Genomic DNA, 20,801 nt, shown 5'->3' with positions numbered 1-20,801 from the left:
GTATTCAAAGTGGATATGTGGTTGATATGATGCTGATTTGACATTGTGCCATCGTCAGACTTTCACTGTTAAACCGACGACCAAAATGACGTTGAACCAACGTCATATTCTGATGTTTGCTAACATACACGCATGACGTTTTACCAACATTGGGACAACGTAGCATTCAAAGTGGTGTCATGGTTGGTATAATGTCAGTCTGACATTGAACCAACGTCGGTTCAATGTCAGGCTTTCACTGGTGGGCCAATGTTGGCCCGATGGCCAAAATGACGTCTGAGCGACGTCATATTTCTAACGTTGGGCCAACATACACACATTCAAGTTGAATTAGCATTGGACAAACGCAGTATTTAGAGTGGAAATATGATTGACGTAATGTTGATTTGACATGGTGCAACGTCCGACTTTCCCTGTTTTACCAGTGTTGGCCCGACGACCTAAAAGACGTTGAGCCAATGTCTTATTCTGATGTTGTGCCAACATTCACGCATGACATTTTACCTACATTGGGCCAACGCAGTATTCAAATTGGTAAAATGGTTGGTATTATGTCGGTCTGACATTGAACCAACGTCAGTCCAACGTCAAGCTTTCATTGTTTGGCCAATATTTGCTCGGTGGCCAAAATGACGTCAGCGCGACGTCAAATTTCTTAATGTTGTGCCAACATACACACTTGTAAGTTGGATAAACATTGGACAAATGCTGCCCTTTTGGTAGATATGATGTTGGTTTGACATTGTACCAACGTCAATCCAACGTCAGACTTTCACTGTTGGACCAGGGGTGGTCTGACGACTAAAATGACGTTGAGCCAACGTCATATTCTGATGTTGTGCCAACATATACGCATGACGTTTGCCAACAGGATTTCCCTGTGGCCCGATGCCTTAGATTAGTTACAAAAGTAAGACAATGGGCCAATATTGTTCCAACGTAAGCATTACGACTGCGACCATGCCGACCATCGCCAATGTTGGCCAACGTAGGATAGCCAACCAATATCCATTGGCATCAATGACAAAAGTGAGACAGGTGGTCCAACGTTGTGCCGACGTTATCTCACCAGCTGTGCGAAAAAAAAAAAAAAAATTGCCAACGTTGGCCCAACGCAGGTTTGCCAAATAATTTCCACCTTCCTTCGGGAACGAAAGTTAAACAATGGTCCAAAATTGTACCAACGTTAGATTACCGACTGCGACTGTGCCCACCATTGCCAACGTTGCCCCAACTTACGATTACCAACCAATATCCATCTTGCACCACCGACAAGGTAAGACGGTGGCCCAAGGTTGCGCCAACGTTAGCTTACAAACTGCAACCGTACCAACCATCGCCAACTTTCGCCCAAAGTAGGATACTCAACAATATCCACCGACCGCAAATGGAGACCATAAAGACATTGGCCCAACGTTAAGCCAACGTCATCTCACCGACCGCGACCGTGGCGACCATTGCTGACGTTGGCCCAACGGAGAATTGTTATCTGGGCACATACACTTTTTTTTTTGACCTTCAACATCCCGGATGTCCTTTTGTGTGGAGGTGGTTCGTTTAATATTGTTGTATTTTACTTATTAATGTTTTTGTATGTAGTTTGCGTGCAAGGGCACTTAACGTTTTGCCTTTAAATCAAACATAATTAAAGCACATAAAAACGTATTTCACATCGCTTTGGCACCGTACGTGTGCTTTCTAAAAATGAAAATAATGAGGTTAATTGTTACTGAATTTGGCAGCCCAGAGTCTGAAGTACATTCGCTTTACAAAGTACGTGTATATAGATAAAAATCACAGTGCTTGATAAATGATAAGGTGTTCACAATAAACATATTTAGAAACTATAGACATAAAATCTTGCATAATTATATCAATCTATATCAACAAAGAAACAAGCATATACAGTAAAAGAACAGAACAAAATCGATACTACCACTTTTCTTTACAATACTGGATTATGAGTATAAAAAAACCCCATTAATCTGAAAAAAAAATACATATGCAGGGTTGTGAAAAAGGCGGAGACGCTATTACACAACAAATATAAAACTCTTTACCAACCATCCAGCAAAAATAGCCAAAATTTTGGAAACAATCAATCAAATTATTTAACACGAAAAACATCTGACATGATAATATATTTCATCAAATATTACATTTTCATTTTACTATATTATATCATATCAAAGATAACCTTAACAAACATCAAATACACTATATTACAATCACACTTCATTACTTTCAACATATTCCCAAAAATACTTTTGACAAAATTTGTCAACATATGATTATACAATAAATTAAAAATTGCATTTTCATTTATGCTCATAATTTACTTGTATATACCAAGATGTCAATGCACCTCAGTCATAAAAACAAAAGAAATGTACCTTAAAATGCAGTCTGATAAAAAGGGTAGAAGGGAGAAGTAAAGCCTAAAAGGCTACAGGACAAGCAAAAGTGACCTTTCATAAATCAGTCACTGGTTTTATGGTTGAAGAGGGAAAGGAATTTAAAAAAAAACATAGGGAGTACAACAAACATGTGTGGAAGAAGATTGGGAACAATATTCTTAGTCTTGCAGCTTTCACATACAAATATTAAACAACTGTAACAAACTGAATAAAATCTCAAGAAAATATTGTTTATTAAGAAGACGAACTACGGACGGAATGGTGGATCTACGATAACGTTCAGTTCTACCAAAAGAAGTGTTCAGGGCATGAGGATTGTGAAGTTGACGTGTGGAGATCTGATTCCGTGAAGGTGGCAAGAAGTCTCTGTGAAGGGGGGGGGGGAATGGAGAAGACCACGTCCGAATGAATGGAAGAGCTGCTCATAACGGGACGTTAAGCGTGGGATTTGAGAGCGTTTTCATATGAGGTGTACTCATTGCCTAGAATGATGCGACAGATCCGTTTCTGTACTCTTTCCAAGGCATTAGCCTGTCCTTTGATTATGCCAGGTGCCCAGAGAGGTGAAGCGTGCTCAAGAAGAGGGTGAATGTAAGATATTAAGATAGTTACCAGGTCAGCCCGGTTCACACTACACCTACGGCAAAGAATGAAGAGTCTCCCCCCACCTTCGATATCATGTCAGTGACTTGCTTGTCCCACTTAAGGTTTGACTGGAGGGAAACACCGAGAATCTTCTGACACGCAGTTTCCTCCAGGGGCACACCATTGATATCCAAGGACACTTGATGGATCTCTATCATCAGAAATATTGTTGTTGTGGGGTAAACCATGTTTTCCGTATCAGTTTGCGCTTTTCAGTGCTTTCGTGATGTTTTTGAGATGGAACCATGACTGCATGAAAGCCTATAATAATCCCTCTCACGACAGATTTGTTTCTGCAAGTGGTTTTGTAGTATGTAATGTCTGGCAAATAATTAGGCCTAAATGTCCAACAACTTGAATAAAAATGCAAGAAAAATATTATATTGAATGGTCATTTCATTTTTTCGTAGGGCATCCAAGAGCGCAAGTTTTTAGTCCTTTAAAATCAGCACAGTGGAGCCAAGATACATAGGCTGATAGGCATCCAAATTTAGCCAATAGTGAATTCGCCATTAACATTCGTTTTAGCCAGATAGCGCATGCACATTCAAGTTTTGTAGCACAATTCAATTGAAGTCTGTGATATATGCACACCGTGAATTGAGTAAGTCGCGCCTACGACATTTGCAATAATATATGTCTTGAGCAAAGGGAGGGACTCTGTCTAACGTAAACTGCTGTCGACTATATGCACTTTGATATACACCAAGTTCGTGGTTTTCGAACGTAGGCTCCTACAAGCTCGCTGGGCAGCAAATGGGTTGGAACACCCATGAAACCCCACGCTACTTCGTCATTGAATTCAACATAAAGGTACGAATAAGCAGGACACGAGGGCAAGAGAGTGGCCGAGTACGTGCAGCATTATATACTCCATATTAAAACTGCAATTATGCGGCTCACAATTAGAAGACAATGCTCACAGACCCTTCAGGTTGGTCCGACACATAGCGGAACAAGAAGTGTCTTACAAACGAGCGCTACGATTTGCTGCGGGGCCAGAGTTGGGCGAAATCTAAGGAAGTAGTGGCCGCACTACAGCCAAGGACGAATCCGGGGTCCAGCACGGTCGGTTCAACAGATGTGGTTGCAGTGTCCGATTGTCCGGCCAGGGAGCTGGAGTGCATTATACCTGTTGGAAAATTCCGCTAGCAAACCAGCGACGCCGAAAAAAAAAATATCGTGGAAAAGCGAACGCAAGGAAGCTTTCCAACTTGGTGAAGCTTTGAGCCAAAGCATTTCATCAAGTGCTTGTTTTACAAAACCAGCAAAGAAGACAAGAAACTAATTTGAGGCGGAAATGTCAGATTCCAAATCGACAGGGCGGTGAGTTGGCTCAGTCGGTAGTGCGTCTGCCTCACGATCCTAAGGACCCGGGTTCGAACCCGAATCTGGACTGAGCAATGTTGTGTGTAATCATACCGTCCCCTCTAGCAAGAGGCAAAACACTCTGTCCCTCTGATAGGATATAAAAAGAGGTCCCATGTTTGAGCGAGTCACAACTCAAGCACGTAAAAGATTCCGCTTCATTCATTCATCGTAAAGAACATGGTGTTAACCTGGTGAAGTGGTCAAGCCTTACATCCAACTGGACCCCATGGAAGACCAGCGTAGCTGAATATGGGATATCCCGCCATCTTCTCAGATGGAAACGAACAAACAAGCAGGTGCGTCCGTCGCAACCAAATGCCTCGGAGTACATGGAGGCATGAGGTGACCATGAGCCCTGCAAAGTCCCCTCAAGTAGTATAGTGATACAGACAAATGAAGACCTGAATATAAGAACGACCCAAGCCAATTTTTGGCCAAAAGAATTCAGTTTGACATGAAAAATTGTAGCTTATGCGTGGACTCATCTTGTGTATAAATGATAAATCCTAATTACCCCCCGAAGTGCCTGAAATAAATGAGTGAAATCTTGTATGAATGTAAGAATGAAGGACTTGGGTCATTCTTACTTTCATATTATAGCGCCCTCTCTCGTCCTTCTCTCATGTCTATAGCAGAATATCATGTATATGAATCAAAGAACGACCCAAGTCCATCACTCATGGCCTCTCCACAACTGATGTAAATGTTAATTGCCATAATAATAATTATAATGTTCTAATTTGTATATATACAATGTTGCTTTCCCATCACAGTTAGATAGAATATTATTGGACAAATAAAAAAGATATGAAGTTTTTTTAAGTGTACTCAAAATGGTCTTCCATGGACTTTGGTCGTTCTTATATTCAGACACTCAAATGCAAGGGAGAGCATTCAGATCGAAGGAATGGTACTGAACGAGGAACAGAGTATATAAGAAAGACTCTGTACTCGTCGGGGTTTCAGGCCCAAATCTGCTTGGTCGCTACTGACTTCCAAGCGCTCGCCTCAACTGGATGGGCTGAGATTCATCACGTATCCGTGGATTCAACATTATTGGATGATCTTTTCGTAGAAGACCAACATACTTACTTTGATATGCCTATTTTATGCACTGGACTAGTACACTGTCACTGCCTAGTAGTTACATGACGGGAAGGCCGAGAATACGCGGAAGCAATCACCTGTGACAGTCGCGGGCTGTACTCGGACTCTGGTCCCCATATCGAAGCAGTTTCGCTTTCCTGTTAGGACGGAGGCGTGGAGACAAGATCGCTGATTGGCTGGGTGGCTGGCTCACTCCTGCCCAGCTGCATCGGGACCGAGCGTTATTTTGGCCGAATACTGTACCGTACTCGTTTTCCCCACGACGCGACGTTTCTCGGATTTGATCATGCGCAGAAGCAAATTTTGCACACGGCACGCTCAAATACGGGCTGCGTCGTGCTTGCGAAATCTCCCTATTATCTTCTATGGCGACGAGGGATGCAATCTCATAATGCTTTGTATCCAGTAGAACAGACGCGCTCTAAAATAATCAACTATAAATATAGATCGTTTTTAGCAGACATACTTGGTGAGCTGAACAATGCTGAAGGGCATGGAAGCGAATCATGAGGTCGACTCACACGCATCACAAACATTCGTCAAAGCATCGAACTATATACCACTCTATGTAGTAGCTCCATAGTCAAAGTGATATGGCTTCCATTTGCCTTCGGCTCCATTTGCAATGAACCTGATTCACTTTAGTTCTTCACGACCGATACGTACATCGGATTCTTCCCTTACGGTCAGTTGGCACTCCTGGTGACCACAGCGCCGTCTAAATCGAACGAACAGCAATTCCATGTAAAAATAGGGCTGCAGAAAGTCACGGAAGGAAGTTTTACATATCCTACTATCTTGGTTTCTTTGATAGTGATAAGTTGCCCAACATGTACGCATTTTCCTATGCACGGGTGTAGCATCAGTGGAACTGCTCATATCGTGAAACCTCTGTATGCGCCTCCACGATATTTGTACCGATATCATCAAGAAGGCGAAGGAATAAATCGTCAGCCAGCAAAACAAGAAACGCAAATTGCTGAGTCGAAGTTTTGAGCTGGATGATCTGATTCTCGAGAAAAACATCGGCCCCATTTCGTACGAGGCAAAAATCGACGTCGGAAGCGTTCGCGTTCAATGGAAGCACCACGTATGATAGACAATCAAAAGTTAAGTTTGGCCTTCACCAATATTCCGTAGATCCACAGATCACATGACATGCTTTCCATGTCTTGTAACATTTCAGGAACACAGCTAGAAGGCGCACATTCAAGCTAATACACAATGCTACTCAAAAGTCCATGTGGCTTTTTCTTGTTTTTTCCTGTTTTGTAGGAAGCTTCCGAGGTACCCGAGAGAAGAAGTCACCTCTTTGTCCAGTATGAGGAGGGAAACCCCGGAGTGTATGCAGATTTTGGGGCCACACTTCTGACCGATAACCAGTCCCATCGCTTGGTGGATGTTGATCCCTCGGGAGTAGCACACAGCATTGGACTGCGGTGAGTTGCCTTTTTAAAGTATTAAAGATAACATCCAGATCCTGGTTGATTTACAAGGATATGAACGATAATAAAGCTTTTTCTTTATCTAAGCTGTCACCATGGGAACCGTATTAAATTGCTTATTGTGAATTTCACATTACAGTGCAGTGTTATCTGCTCACCATGATATAAAGATATAAAGGATAATAAAAAATATCACTACAGAATATTCCATGGATGATAACAATAAGCAGAGCTTATCGTGGAATGAAACTTAAAAATGTAAAATAGTAGTGCCAATGATGATCAAGAAGACGAAGGTCAGGGCCGGGGCAGCCGGGGGCCGGAACGCTTATTTTCTATCAATTTGATTATTATTTTTTTTTTGTTTGGTGAAAATCACCGTTAAGGTCTTTTTTCTTCCCCCTTTCGTTTTTGGTGTTTTTGTTTTTTGCTTGTCAGCTGATGAAAGCCGGAAATGGCATCAGAAATATAAACTGCGCAACTTTTAAAAACGCAGCGCCGGCCCTGAAGGTAGCTAAGCCTCCTAATGTGTATGTTAATGGGATGTGCAGGTATTTGGTTGAGGTGAGAATTCAGCTTTTAACTATTTGTGAGATATTCAAAAAACATTTTAGAATGTCAAGAAGTTTACTATTTGGATGAAAATCGGTTTTGAAATGGCTGAGGTATCAAAAACAAAGTAAATCTAAGCGATCTCAATAAACGATGGGTCCCACCTAATAGTAGGATTGTTGTTGTTTTTTATATCTTAATAGCTATTTAAAAAAAATCATCAAATGAACTTTTTGAATTTTTATGATCTTTCATATTTGCAGAAAGATTTTTCATTATCTCAAAAATCATAAAATGTTGAAAACTCCGAACCCCATCTAAAGTGAACTGCACCATACCTTTAAAGGTCCAGTTTACCTTTGGGAGTAGTGATTTCAAAAAATTTCAAGATATCACATTTGATGCATATGTGTAGGTTTGTTAATATCAAAAGACATCCTACCATATGAAATTTTTGCAATAAAGGCTAAAATATGAGGAGATATCAGTGTTTTTCTCAATAAACCGTAACTGTAGACGGTTTAATCTGGAAACATTTTTTATTATAACTATTGTTCACATTTTGTGCATTTAACAACACTTAACATCGATTATATTTTTACAGTGGTTGTTTCTAGCCCTTACTCTCATTTTAGAACTATTTTGAAGCACTAATGCTGGGTTTTTGTTTTATCTGCAAATGGTAAATTATGCTTTTAATTGATGTGAATATGATGAACATTGCCATATGTCTTGTTGGTGAATTTTGCGTTGTATTCATTTATCATCCATTTTATTGCGCTTTGCTGAGTGAGAATTACATATGTTTCTGAAAACATGCTCGACTTCTTCTTTCAATCTTCGTCTTTTAAGTCACAACGATGAAATTTTCTTCTTCAATGGTGTGAACGTGGAAAGAGTCATCCATGGCTCTCTGGTTGAAGCCATCAGAGACGCCGGACCAAGATTGCTGTTTGTAAGTACACCCCCCCCCCCCCGAACATCTTGCCCGTATCACGTTTACCTTTGCATCGCTTTGTTTTGTTTGCTGGGTGCTTGGTTATCAATTTGAATGAAATAATGATTATCTTAAGCATTAATAGTTATATATTGAATAAAGATTTCTATATTTCTTGATTTTTACAAAACTGTAGCTTAAAAAATTGTGTTTGAGAATGATGATTGAATGTTTCAAGGGATTGAATACAAATTAAAAAAAAAACTTGTGATTGATGCAACGTACCAAACTCGCTGTTTTCCACGGACAGAGTTCCTAGAATGAGTCATCCATGTGCCAAGATAATGATGAATATTTTGATGAGGATCGAGAGAAACATTTCCCAAAACGTCTGTATTCGACGGTGATATATCATTCTCTTGAACATCCCTTGAAACGATGTTTATAATTTGTAGTCAGCAAATATGGACAATTTTTACGTCGATCTACCGAATGTAAAAGAGTCTAAAAGAGAGTCATTAGAATTTAAACATGTTATAATTGCATTGTATTGCACTGTGAAGTTCCATAAAAATCTTATTAGCAAAATATCATATATATATGTATCAGGTATAATTCGTGCAATGTGACATGTCCATTAATCGTGTATTTCCTTATGAATGGTGACAAACTGAAAGGAAGAATACGAATTTAACCCCTTTCGCGAGTGCTAAACAGAAATCTAACTCTTGTATCCGTTAGGATTTGAAATAGTCAAGTATGGTTGAGAAAATTTGAGATTGCCATAATTTTCCTCAAAATTGGTGAAAAAATGAAAGGTTTTGAATCCGAATACGGGTGATGTATAACTATGGCATCATTGAGAGTTAAAGGGGATGGCTAGTAACTGATCAGTGGGAATCAGTGGGAATGCTGGGGGATGATTGTTCCACTCCTTGTGGGATTCGTTTAAGACTACATTATACATCTATTGTTTTGTGAAAATTATTTGCTTCAGAATTGTCTCATGATCAAGTAATATGCAGTTGAATGTTTCCAGGTTAGCTGGCCTGTACAGTGTCGGAGCGATCGTTAACGGACCGTCAACGATCGCCCTGATGTAATCAGAATGTCGAAAAAAAAAAGAGATTTCACTTAAAGTATTTCCTTCTAACTGATAAATGAATGTAAAAGATTCATTTGTTTAGCCTAATTTGTTTGTGCTGTATCCCAATGCATCCTTAAGGTAATTGATTTATTCAGGATTTTTGAATGCTAATTTTATGTGGTGTCTAGAATATCGCACAACTTTACAAGACGCAAGAGCTGCACCAACCAGAATAGGAATCAGCGCTCACGACACACGACAAAACTTCCAATCTATTTGAAGAAAAAAAAAAATCTTCATTTCTACAATAATAATGTTTGTGATTCCCAGAAGAGCTATTCTGCTTTGTAGCCTATGATTTCTTTGTTCCTCCATCACATTATACGGACGACAGGTTATTACTTTTTATATACTCTTCAAGACTGTGCTTTCAAAACGCTTTTATTCTTTTTTTTTTTTAAATTCTAGGGAGGGATACGGATCACGCAAGAGGAGCAGAGCTCCACGGTGGAGAAAGGATACGTGTATGTTCGCCTGGGGGCTGGGGGTAAGGAGAAATACATGCAAGCTGAATTCTAATCAGGTTCTTGGATATGATGTAAAAAGGAAATAAAAAAACCCCAATTTTTCACCTTTGATACCCTCAATCCAAACAGATACCTTTATTACTCTCATGCTTCCCCGATAGCTTTTTCTTCCTTGATTTGCTTAGCCACACTCTTCGCTATTCTCCAACCTTCACGCTATCAGAAATTTCACGATCATACCATTTACAATGATAGTCATAATAGATGAATTGGGTTTGTAATAGATAAATGTATGCTACTTATAACGCCTATTCAAGAGCCTCAGAAAAAGCCTCTTAATTATCAAAAAAAAAAACCTGAAACAATATCAATATATATACGTATATTTATGTGATAAAAACCTACAATGGCATTAGACTAAAAACGCTTTATCCTGGCGAGGAAAGCGCATGATATTGAACAAGACACCAAACAGGTTAGTCATCGCATTCTTCATCAGCGACCAGGGGCCGTATTCTGACAGCTAATTAAGTGTCTGATTAGCACTTAAAGCCCAAAGAAAGTTCTGGTACGCCTGCAAAAGTTGTCAAATTTTGCTCCAAAATGTGAACGTATGCCTAGGAAATGTGCGGAATAACGCTGTAATAACAGGATATTCGATGGGTAACAACGAAAATGGGAAATATTAACCAAAAACGTTCAGTCTCAGAACTTACCCGAACGGGGTCAGGTTAGACTCGGACTCGGGGATAACTCGGCCTCGCTTTGCTTGACGGCGGGATGAGTTGTATTGGTTGTCCCTGTGGATTGTACAGCGTTGTACTGTGCATATGGGAGCGGCCTGTATAAACTACATTGTAGCGTTCTGGCTACTCGCAGTAATGGTCCGAGTTGTTACAACGCGCGCATCAAAAACCTCTTTGGCGCGCATGCAAAATTAGTGTGCTCCTCTCAAGCACCTCTAAAAACAATCAAAGACGCTTGATAAACAACAAGAAAAACTTCAAAGACCGGGCGTCTCAGCAACTGAGGTGATGTGCGTATACTATATAGGCTTGAGGACCGCGCGCTGTCCATTTGTTTTGTACAGGATTAGCACTTAGCACTTTCCTGTCTGCTACATCAAGGCCTCGTTTGGTACCCGTAGTACAGAGTACTGATGAACATGGCGATCACGAACTGTGTGTAAATTGTCTGAAATAGGGTCGAGTTTTCCCTGAGACCGAGTTAGTCTGGAGCCTTCTGGAATAAAAGTCGGTCTACCGACTTTTATTATTTTTCTCAAAATACTCCAAAACGACTCATCATTCCGGCAAACCGCGTCAGCCAGGTACAGGGTAAGTTTCTTTGTAGACTCTTTCGATATATTGCAAGCAAATATGAAATGGTGCCAGACGGGTTCTCAGGCCCTTACCAGAACTTTGTTTTCACTTTAATTACCGAATTGGTTTTCTGAGAGCATGATTAAGTAGGGGATATATTAACTACCATAGCAACAAGCGTTTTGGCGGGAAGGACCTACGCGTTTGCGCGTATCAATGCGCGTGCACCTCTGAGAGGACTTAATCACAGAGTTAATTACGAATCGGTATTCTGAGGGTGTAATTAAGTATGAAAGTTAATGGAAAACTTAATGATACCAAAGAGTGTCATTAACTACTCCGATATCACGCATTACATCGTGTTTTCTCTGCCACAACGATGCTTACCGTCTTCGGTAACCGAGGAGCGGTTGAATCTTGTTATCATGGTATCCGTAGAATTCAGAGAAAAAAAGAAATATAGCCGATCTTCGAGGAATTTTGTCATTTTATGTGAGCAAAGAGGTTGAGATTTTCGCGTGCGTAGGTGAGGGGTTGTAATCAAATACCGGAGTGTGCGCACGGAGCTCTTGGGTTGTAATTACAGGGGGCGTGCAGGAGCGCGCATTGAGGGCATATTTGCGCGTGCAATCATCATTTTGGCTTCTAACAACGCATCTGATTGGATGGAATAACAATTAGATGGAAGGGACCTAAGATAATTGCGCGGGACTTAATCATACCTTAATTACGTCCTCAGAATACCGATTTTGCCCATGATTAAGGGTCTATTAACTTCACGACTTAATCACGAAGTTAATTACAGACTTAATTACGACCTCAGAATACCACCCCAGGATGCGATGTGATGTTAGATTAAACCCCAAAGAAAGTTCTGGTACGCCTGCAAAAGTTGTCAAATTTTGCTCCAAAATGTGAACGTATGCCTAGGAAATGTGCGGAATAACGCTGTAATAACAAGATATTCGATGGGTAACGACGAAAATGGGAAATATTAACCAAAAACGTTCAGTCTCAGAACTTACCCGAACGGGGTCAGGCTAGACTCGGACTCGGGGATAACTCGGCCTCGCTTTGCTTGACGGCGGGATGAGGTGTATTGGTTGTCCCTCTGGATTGTACAGCGTTGTACTATGCATAATGGGAGCGGCCTGTATAAACTACATTGTAGCGTTCTGGCTATGTACTCGCAGTATTGGTCCGAGTTGTTACAACGCGCGCATCAAAAACCTGTTTGGCGCGCATGCAAAATTAGTGTGCGCCTCTCAAGCACCTCTAAAAACAATCAAAGACGCTTGATAAACAACAACAAAAACTTCAAAGACCGCGCGTCTCAGCAACTGAGGTGATGTGCGTATACTAGGGGATATAGGCTTGAGGACCGCGCGCTGTCCATTTGTTTTGTACAGGATTAGCACGCACTTTCCTGTCTGCTCATCAAGGCCTCGTTTGGTACCCGTAGTATAGAGTACTGATGAACATGGCGATCACGAACTGTGTGTAAATTGTCTGAAATAGGGTCGAGTTTTCCCTGAGACCGAGTTAGTCTGAAGCCTTCTGGAATAAAAGTCGGTCTACCGACTTTTATTATTTTTCTCAAAATTCTCCAAAACGACTCATCATTCCGGCAAACCGCGTCAGCCAGGTACAGGGTAAGTTTCTTTGTAGACTCTTTCGATATATTGCAAGCAAATATGAAATGGTGCCAGAGGGGTTCTCAGGCCCTTACCAGAACTTTGTTTTCACTTTAAAATCCGTTTCTGAAGCAGACATAAGGGTATACGTCTGCTCCTGGTCGGACGGATTTCAAAATGTAACCTGCTTGTGATGGAATGCGTCTAGTCTGGTAGTTGCTGTCACAGTGCATGGTAACCGCGCAGTGTGCCTGTGCGCGTTAGGTGTAGCAACGACGCATCCATGGACTGATTCCCTCCATGAAGAGCCAAAGATGAAAGGATGAAATCAGTGTTAAAAAACATAATAAATATGAATCCCTGATAGCTTTTCAATAGACTTACATTTCCAACGTCATGCTCCGATTTACTATCACGAAGATAAACGGTTCAGAGACCCACCTCATCTTGTCTTTCACTGACGCAACCTCACACCTCCGGCCCCCATAGAGACATCCCAGCCAGTAGTTGTGCCTTGTCCGTGATGGAAAACTGTATCAGACTTTCCTGATAGTCAACGGTCTTTCCCGTAGTCAATCAGACTTTTCCTGATAGTCAATCAGACTTTACCTGATAGTCAACCAGCCTTTCCTGGTAGTCACTGATCAAAAATGAACAGAAGTGAATGTGATCAAAACCTAAAATGGCATTAGACTAAAACGCTTTATCCTGGCGGGGACAGCAATATCAATACAGCTGTATCAATATACGTATACACACACACACACACACACACACACACACACACATATATGTATGTATATATATATATATATATTAAACGCCTGATGAGATCCTTGTCATTTGATTGGTTGTCTGACATTGATCATTTGGCCCATTTCACCATGACGTCATCATCCGTGCAATTTTGGATCCGTACGATTTGCTCCATTGCACGCTCGCTGAGAGCCCGGCACACTACGCGTGTAAAACGCTTGCGTTTGCAGTGTGTGTATGCGACAGCGCGCCAGTGTTAAAGGGCTCAGTGAGCACTCTCACGATCTCAGATTCTCTGTTGTTTCTAAATGGATAAAACATCAAATATTGAAAACAAGGATCTATTTTAGGCGTTATATAAAACAAATAGTAAATGTTTTTCATTCTTGCAATGGACAGAATATTTCATTCGGTGAAAGATGAAATGTTTGATCCATTCAACGAGGCGCAGCCGAGTTGAATGGATCATTTTATCTTTCAACTCATGAAATATTTTGTCCATTGCACTCATAAACATTCATTATTTGTATAATATGCGATCAGTTTTCGCTAAAATACGAATATGTTAACAGGGCCCAAACAGTGAAGTGAATAACTTAGAGTACATCTCTTTATGCATTCAAAGGTCAAAATTACCTTCATTGAATAGCTAATCTGATTGATTAGTATAGATACCAAATAATCATAATAGCCATTCAGATTCTACGTGTCATTTATAATAACATGACATTGTTATGTACTACCATAATATGTCACCGTACATCACAAAACCAACAAAAAGTCGCACATGCTGATTTTGTGCGAGGACTGAAGATAGGTGTAACGGGTCACCCAGTCAAACTTGCTGAAAGAGCAAGTCTTCTTCTACATTATGCTAAAGGTTTGGATCATGAAAAGAACAGGGAATTGTGTTTTTAGCAGTTTTTCTTGAACACTTTTTTTTTTGTACAATAGTGTGATTAGATGTGTCTTATAATTTCCTAAACACCCTGTACACACTCTTCACTTTTAACTCTGATAACCTTAGAAAGGATAATGCTACAGCTTTGAAAGTTGGCATTAACCATAGACAGAATTTATTGATAAAGCATGCGTAATTTCTGTTTAATGTAATGATCCCTTCATTGTGTTGCTCCGGTGGTTTACATCATGTTTTTGTCCCATTCATCGCACACCTAGCACGGCTTGATAAAGATTAAGCGCTTGAATAGACCCTGTAATTCAAAGGCTCTTTTCTCAGTTCACACTTTTCCAGAGTGTGTCCTTTTTTTCCGCCAATTATTTAGATAGGTTAGGAGAGTCCATTTGAATTGAGTTATACATCATTTTAAAGCTTAAAGTTTGATCTTTCAGAATCTTCTCTTAACTAAAAATCCACGTTTGGCGACTATTTGTTGGTTTTGTGCAATGATGCAGGGTCATATATGTAATTCTGACACTACTCTACCCTTACATCGTGGTTGTGATTCAATCTCGACAGTAGTTTCGTTTTGTCTTATTTTCACATGAATATTCATTTTTGGTCATTTTCAATTTACGACCTCCATAATGTTTCAAACTCATGTTTCCCTTGAAACCTGCAATCCCTTCAAACATAACTTTTGTAGATTTCTATGTTTCTCTTTCTCTCTCTCTTTCTCTCTCTATACTTTTCCATCTCTGATATTGTATAATGGACGTTTATGTATTTTTCTATTATACTGCATAATTATGTGAGATATGTTTTGTGCATGATTGTTTTTTCGTTACACGAAGCATAGTTTATATTTTGAGATATATAAGAATAAACTAAACTGAAACTGAAAAATGACCAAATGATCAAAAAGAGTTCCGTACCTATCTGGCATACGCAGTAATGGCGCACTCAATACATTGGTTAAACAGATGGATCAGAGTAGCGGAATAACGAAACTGGGCGAAAAATACCGACAGTACCATCTGGCGTATGCCAGATTGGTCTCGCTTCAAACTCTTCAGAAACTGGTTTCTAAATGCAGAGCTCTAACAGACGCCTTGAGAGATTGAGGGAATACAGATGTAGACCTGAAAAACTGAAAAATAATGCAATGCCTTATTTTGTGAGAACGATCAATGCATGATTGATGTGAATCAATAACAAAGGTTCTTATGATCATTAAACTCATACCAGATATTTTATAACTGAGATGCCGGTTATGAATAAGTTTTAATATGGGTGCGGTCCGGCAAGGTCAACAGTTTAACCTTTATGAATTTTCTCTTATAAGCACTGCACACAAAGTATTGCGGTGTACTTTTCCTCTCCATCTCTCTCTCTCTCTCTCTCTCTCTCTCCTCTCACTCCTATCTCTTCCTCTTTCTCCTTCCTTCTCTCTCCCCTCTCTCTTTCTTGCTTTCCCACCCCTCTCCTCTCCCCTCTTTCCGTACCGCCTGTAACATTGTGAGACTCTTTGATAGAGAATACTTACAATACCTGGAAGGTTTACAGCAATGTAATATTTTTTGTTATGTTGAGAATGACTAATACATAACTATTTTTGTAATGTTATAATATGTATACATTTTAATTGGAAATGTTTTCTTTTCTCTCTTTTCACTTTCCCCGGCAGCCACAGTTTTTTTTAGCAATGTTCTACGAATATTAATTTACTTGGAAAACACACAACTCTGTCTCTTCCTCCCTCTCTTTCCTTCTCTCTCCACTCTCTCTTTATTGCTTTCACACCCCTCTCCCCTCCCTTCTTTCCGTACCGCCTGTAACATTGTGAGACTCTTTGATAGAGAATACTTAGAATACCTGGAAGATTTACAGCAATGCAATATTTTTGTTATGTTGAAAATTACTAATACATAACACTATTTTTTGTAATTTTACAATAATATATATACATACATTTTTATTTGCTGATGTTTTCTTTTATCTTCTTTCATTTCCCCCGGCAGCCATAATTTTCTTTTTGCTTAGTAATGTCCTATGAATATTAGTTTACTTGGAAAACATACAACCTTTCCACAGGCTTGCGCATCTATTTTTTTTTCCTGTTTTCATTGGTAACAATTGATAATTTAAATTTGTTTATTTGATGCTGTTTTTAATCCCCGGAGATATATCATGAGAGTATTTGAGAGTATATTATATTCATTAGGCATATTTTTATAATACCACACCACATCAGATTATTCTATGATACAGCATTCATATTTTTTGTTGTACTCCCATCAATATTTGTCAACATTCACTACATTGTGCACTTGACTGTTTGCAAAGATTATATGACCAAAATGCAGTTTAAGTGTGACGAATGTGCATATATAATCAGTAATGCCGTGTGGTGAGAGAATGAGAATTTGTACGTGTCTGTATGTGTTTATGTGTTTGTATGTAAGTGAGTCAATTACTGGATGTGATGAAGAGATGATTGTGTGTATGTGTTAGTGAGTGTACCCATGTTTGCGCGTGGTGTAAGTGCGTGCTTGTGTGTTTGTGAGAGAGAGGGAGGGAGAAGATGTGAATAGAATGTGAGGAAAGGAAGTAACTGGGTCCCTTTTATTCTGTTTATGTTTATTCGTCACGTACAGTGTGTTGAATGTAGTTAATGTAATAAATTTCATAATGAATAATGTTGTAAATGATGTCAATTGTTGTTTCTTAAAAGTGATGAATAATTTGAAAATTTTATATAAATACTTTCTTTTTTAATCATATTTGTAATGTAGCAGGTAGTAGTATGTCTTTGTGAACAAATGTGACCCTGCACCACAAAACAAACAAAAAGTCGCCAGACATGAATTTTTAGTTCAGACCATACTCTGAAAGAGCAGACTTTAAGCTTTAAAATGATGTATAACTCAAATCAAATGGACTCTCCTAACCTATCTAAATATTGGAAAGAAAGCACAAACTAAGGAAAAGTGTGAACTGAGAAAAGAGGCTTTGAAGTACAGTTGTCTATTCAAGCCGCGCTGGCTGTGCGATGAATGAGAAAAAACAGGAATTAAATCGCCAGGGTAACAGCAATGAAGGGACTATTAGATTAAACTGAAATTAAGCATGCCTCACAAACGTATTGTGTCCATAATTAATGACAACTTTCAAAACAGTAGCACTATCCTTTCAAAAGTTATTAGACATTAGAGTTGAAAGTGAAAAATGTGTACAAGGTTTTTCAGAAATGAAAACGGGACTCTAAAGACACACCTAATGATACTATTCTACCAAAAATGTTCAGAATAAACTGCTAAAAAACACACTTTCCCGCCCGTTTTATGATACCAAATTTTAGCATAATGTAAAAGAAGACCTGTTCTTTCAGAAAGTATGAAAAAGTCAAGATCGGCTAGGTTGACCCATTTCACTTCTTTTCAGTCCTCACGCAAAATCAGTGTGTGCGACTTTATGTTCGTTTTGTGGTGCACGGTCACAAATAATGTTGCAATTCAGCCTTTTTGGCTGCGAGAACATTTTATTTAATAAACCATACCATACCAAAAATATGTATTCCGTTAAGAAAATATATGAAAAAAACACGATGATATATGACACATATCCGTGTTCGTTTTAAAGCTACTCCCTATTATCTATCGTTGTCATAGTGACTCAGCTATGCAGATCACGGGGGGGGGGGGGAGTATTATTTTCTTAGATTAAATTTTGCAGAGCGCAGAAAATGTAAACAAAGCTATAAAAAATACACTACAAAATATTAATATACCATGTGTAATTTTTTAAACCAGGACCACTTTAGGACATTTGTCATGACGTTATCTAAAGATGATTTTAATTATCCCGCGCTTCCCATGTCAGATTTATTATCCACTTGACAGCAAACAACGTGCCAAAGATTGAGTTCCACAAGGTGGGGCTGATAGAGGTTCAAGGCTTAGGAGTGAAAGTCGAACTGTTTGTCCTCCCGGTTGGTGAGAGCTTCCCAGAAATCAACACCACCTACGAGTTGACCGGGTCGGCTGAAATCGAGCTAAGCTTAACTGCGTCAGAAATGAACTTAGCTATCACCTCCGACCGTTCTTACTTCACAAGGAATAACAGTAAGTAGGCCTACAGAATTATTTTGGACCATATTCAACTTTGTTCATGTGTTCATAACAATGCATATTGATGTTATCAAATTATGAATTTGAGGTTCGAAGAGAAGAGAAAAACTGAAATTAGGAAAGGTTAGGAGATCCGAAATCCAGTTCATGTCATTCTACTAGCGTTCCATCATGGTTTTCTTATGTCAAATCTAGGTAGAAATGTGATTTATTATAAAGATTATTTTGAGGATATGTTTCGATTCCTGCGTGGTCTACGCTGCTCATCCACTTTAATTCTCGGTATCGCCAATACCTGTCATGCGGGTAGCAGCGTTTTATATGCATTATGGGATAGCTCAGGGGACAGATTTAACTATTAATGCACATCTATCATGTACTGGTATATTCCGTCTTTATCCAGTGGTATTTCTGTTGAAGATTTGTTTTCTTTCCAACATGTGACCAGGACATTGAAATGTAGCTGTAATAAACCATGACTCCTAGTGACCGCAAATCAGTAAAATATTGCAATTTTGAACTCTTTCTTACTTGAATTCTACCCGAAGAAAAAATAGCAACGAAAGAAAACAGGCGAAAATTGCATTGAAAGACACGCGCAAACCCCACCGGAAGTGACAATGCTCCTAAGAAATCCCACAGTGCACAAGTGACTGGGCTCTTCAGCGCCCGCAGAACTTTTTAGCGCATTGGCGATACCGAGAATATTATTATTCCTTATATTTGCTGTTTGAACTTTGTTGCTGAATACGTTAAAACTGTGTATTACTCCAGTTTTTTTTTCTTTAAAATCTACACTGAAAAAAAAAAACCAAAAAAATAAATGTAAGCAAAACTAAAAACTCATTTTTTCTCTTACATTGAGGATTACATAACTGCAATCATTACATACAGGAGAATCGTGTTTCTTTTCTAGTATATCCTTGTTAGTTTGTTTGTAATTTCTCATGTTTTGTAGGATCTACGCGCTTTACATGTAGGAACGATTATTCATGATTATCAAACAACCATAAAATAGACAAAAGACAAAAGAAAAATAAAGGACAAGCAAAACAGAAAAGGGAACAATTCAGCAAAATCAATGGTATGCTTGCTTTTATGCCCGTTTCATAAAAGATCATTAAAGTTATTCCAAATTGAATGAATAAAGGAGGGTATTTAATCCCTAAAGACGAATCTTAAAGTTCAAACGTGTTCATCAGCAGTGATTTCTCAAATATTCTGCAAATTATCGAAAATGTTTTATACGTGTTAATTTGAATGACCGGTAGAAAATATACCCAAAGTATAGTTTAGTGCTGATGACCATTACGAAGAATTTACAATATTGACCATAAAACCCTGCATAAATGAGAATGCACTCTATGTGTTTTAAGTTCTATCCTCACAATTCATATCTCAACTGTCTACTTTATCGACAGACACCTTGTGTATGTACACCTACAGGCCATCCAGCCCTGACTACACAGATGTTGTAGCCATAGCAACGAATGTCACTAACCCACGCTCTGCGCAATATTGCATGTCTGGCAGTACAACGGGGCCAATTGATACTGAGGTATATTTGATTCTCATCTGATTCATAGGTATATTCCATTATATCTGCCTACCAACTATACACTTTGAGTCAGAAATGTAATTCATCTTTTGTTTAGAATGGTAATGCACAAAAATATCCAAAGTGATACTTTTACCGAAATAATGATGGGAGATAGGGGGGGGGGGGGGAAGGAGGAGAATAAACCTCACTATAAAAGTGATGTGGATTGAATGAATTGCAGAAATATTCGTAGAATACGTCAGTGGAAAGGAACGAATGTCACTGAAAATGTACGATAAAGTTTCGACACCGCTATGTAATTGCTGGATTAGATGACTACATAAAAAAAAAAAAAAAAAAAAAATCGACAGGTCGCTTTCGACACCGCCATGTAATTGCTGGATTAGATGACTACACAAAAATTCGACAG

General features: G+C 39.2%; 1 protein-coding gene across 1 annotated transcript in view; it reads left to right on the top strand.

Moving 5' to 3' along the window:
- The window catches only part of LOC140238677 (uncharacterized), a 29,683-nt gene extending 10,850 nt beyond the window's left edge, over positions 1–18,833 (top strand). Inside the window, exons 2-5 of the mRNA XM_072318576.1 lie at positions 6,816–6,979; positions 8,390–8,492; positions 10,030–10,108; positions 18,604–18,833. Coding sequence (XP_072174677.1) covers positions 6,816–6,979; positions 8,390–8,492; positions 10,030–10,108; positions 18,604–18,833 — 576 coding nt within the window. The remainder of the gene's footprint in view (positions 1–6,815; positions 6,980–8,389; positions 8,493–10,029; positions 10,109–18,603) is intronic.
- The last annotated feature ends 1,968 nt before the right edge of the window (positions 18,834–20,801 follow it).

Source organism: Diadema setosum, chromosome 15 (assembly GCF_964275005.1).
Source record: "Diadema setosum chromosome 15, eeDiaSeto1, whole genome shotgun sequence".
In the NCBI taxonomy this organism is placed as follows: domain Eukaryota; kingdom Metazoa; phylum Echinodermata; class Echinoidea; order Diadematoida; family Diadematidae; genus Diadema; species Diadema setosum.
Note: the sequence above shows the minus strand (reverse complement) of the source record. Positions and strands in the feature narration are given on the sequence as shown.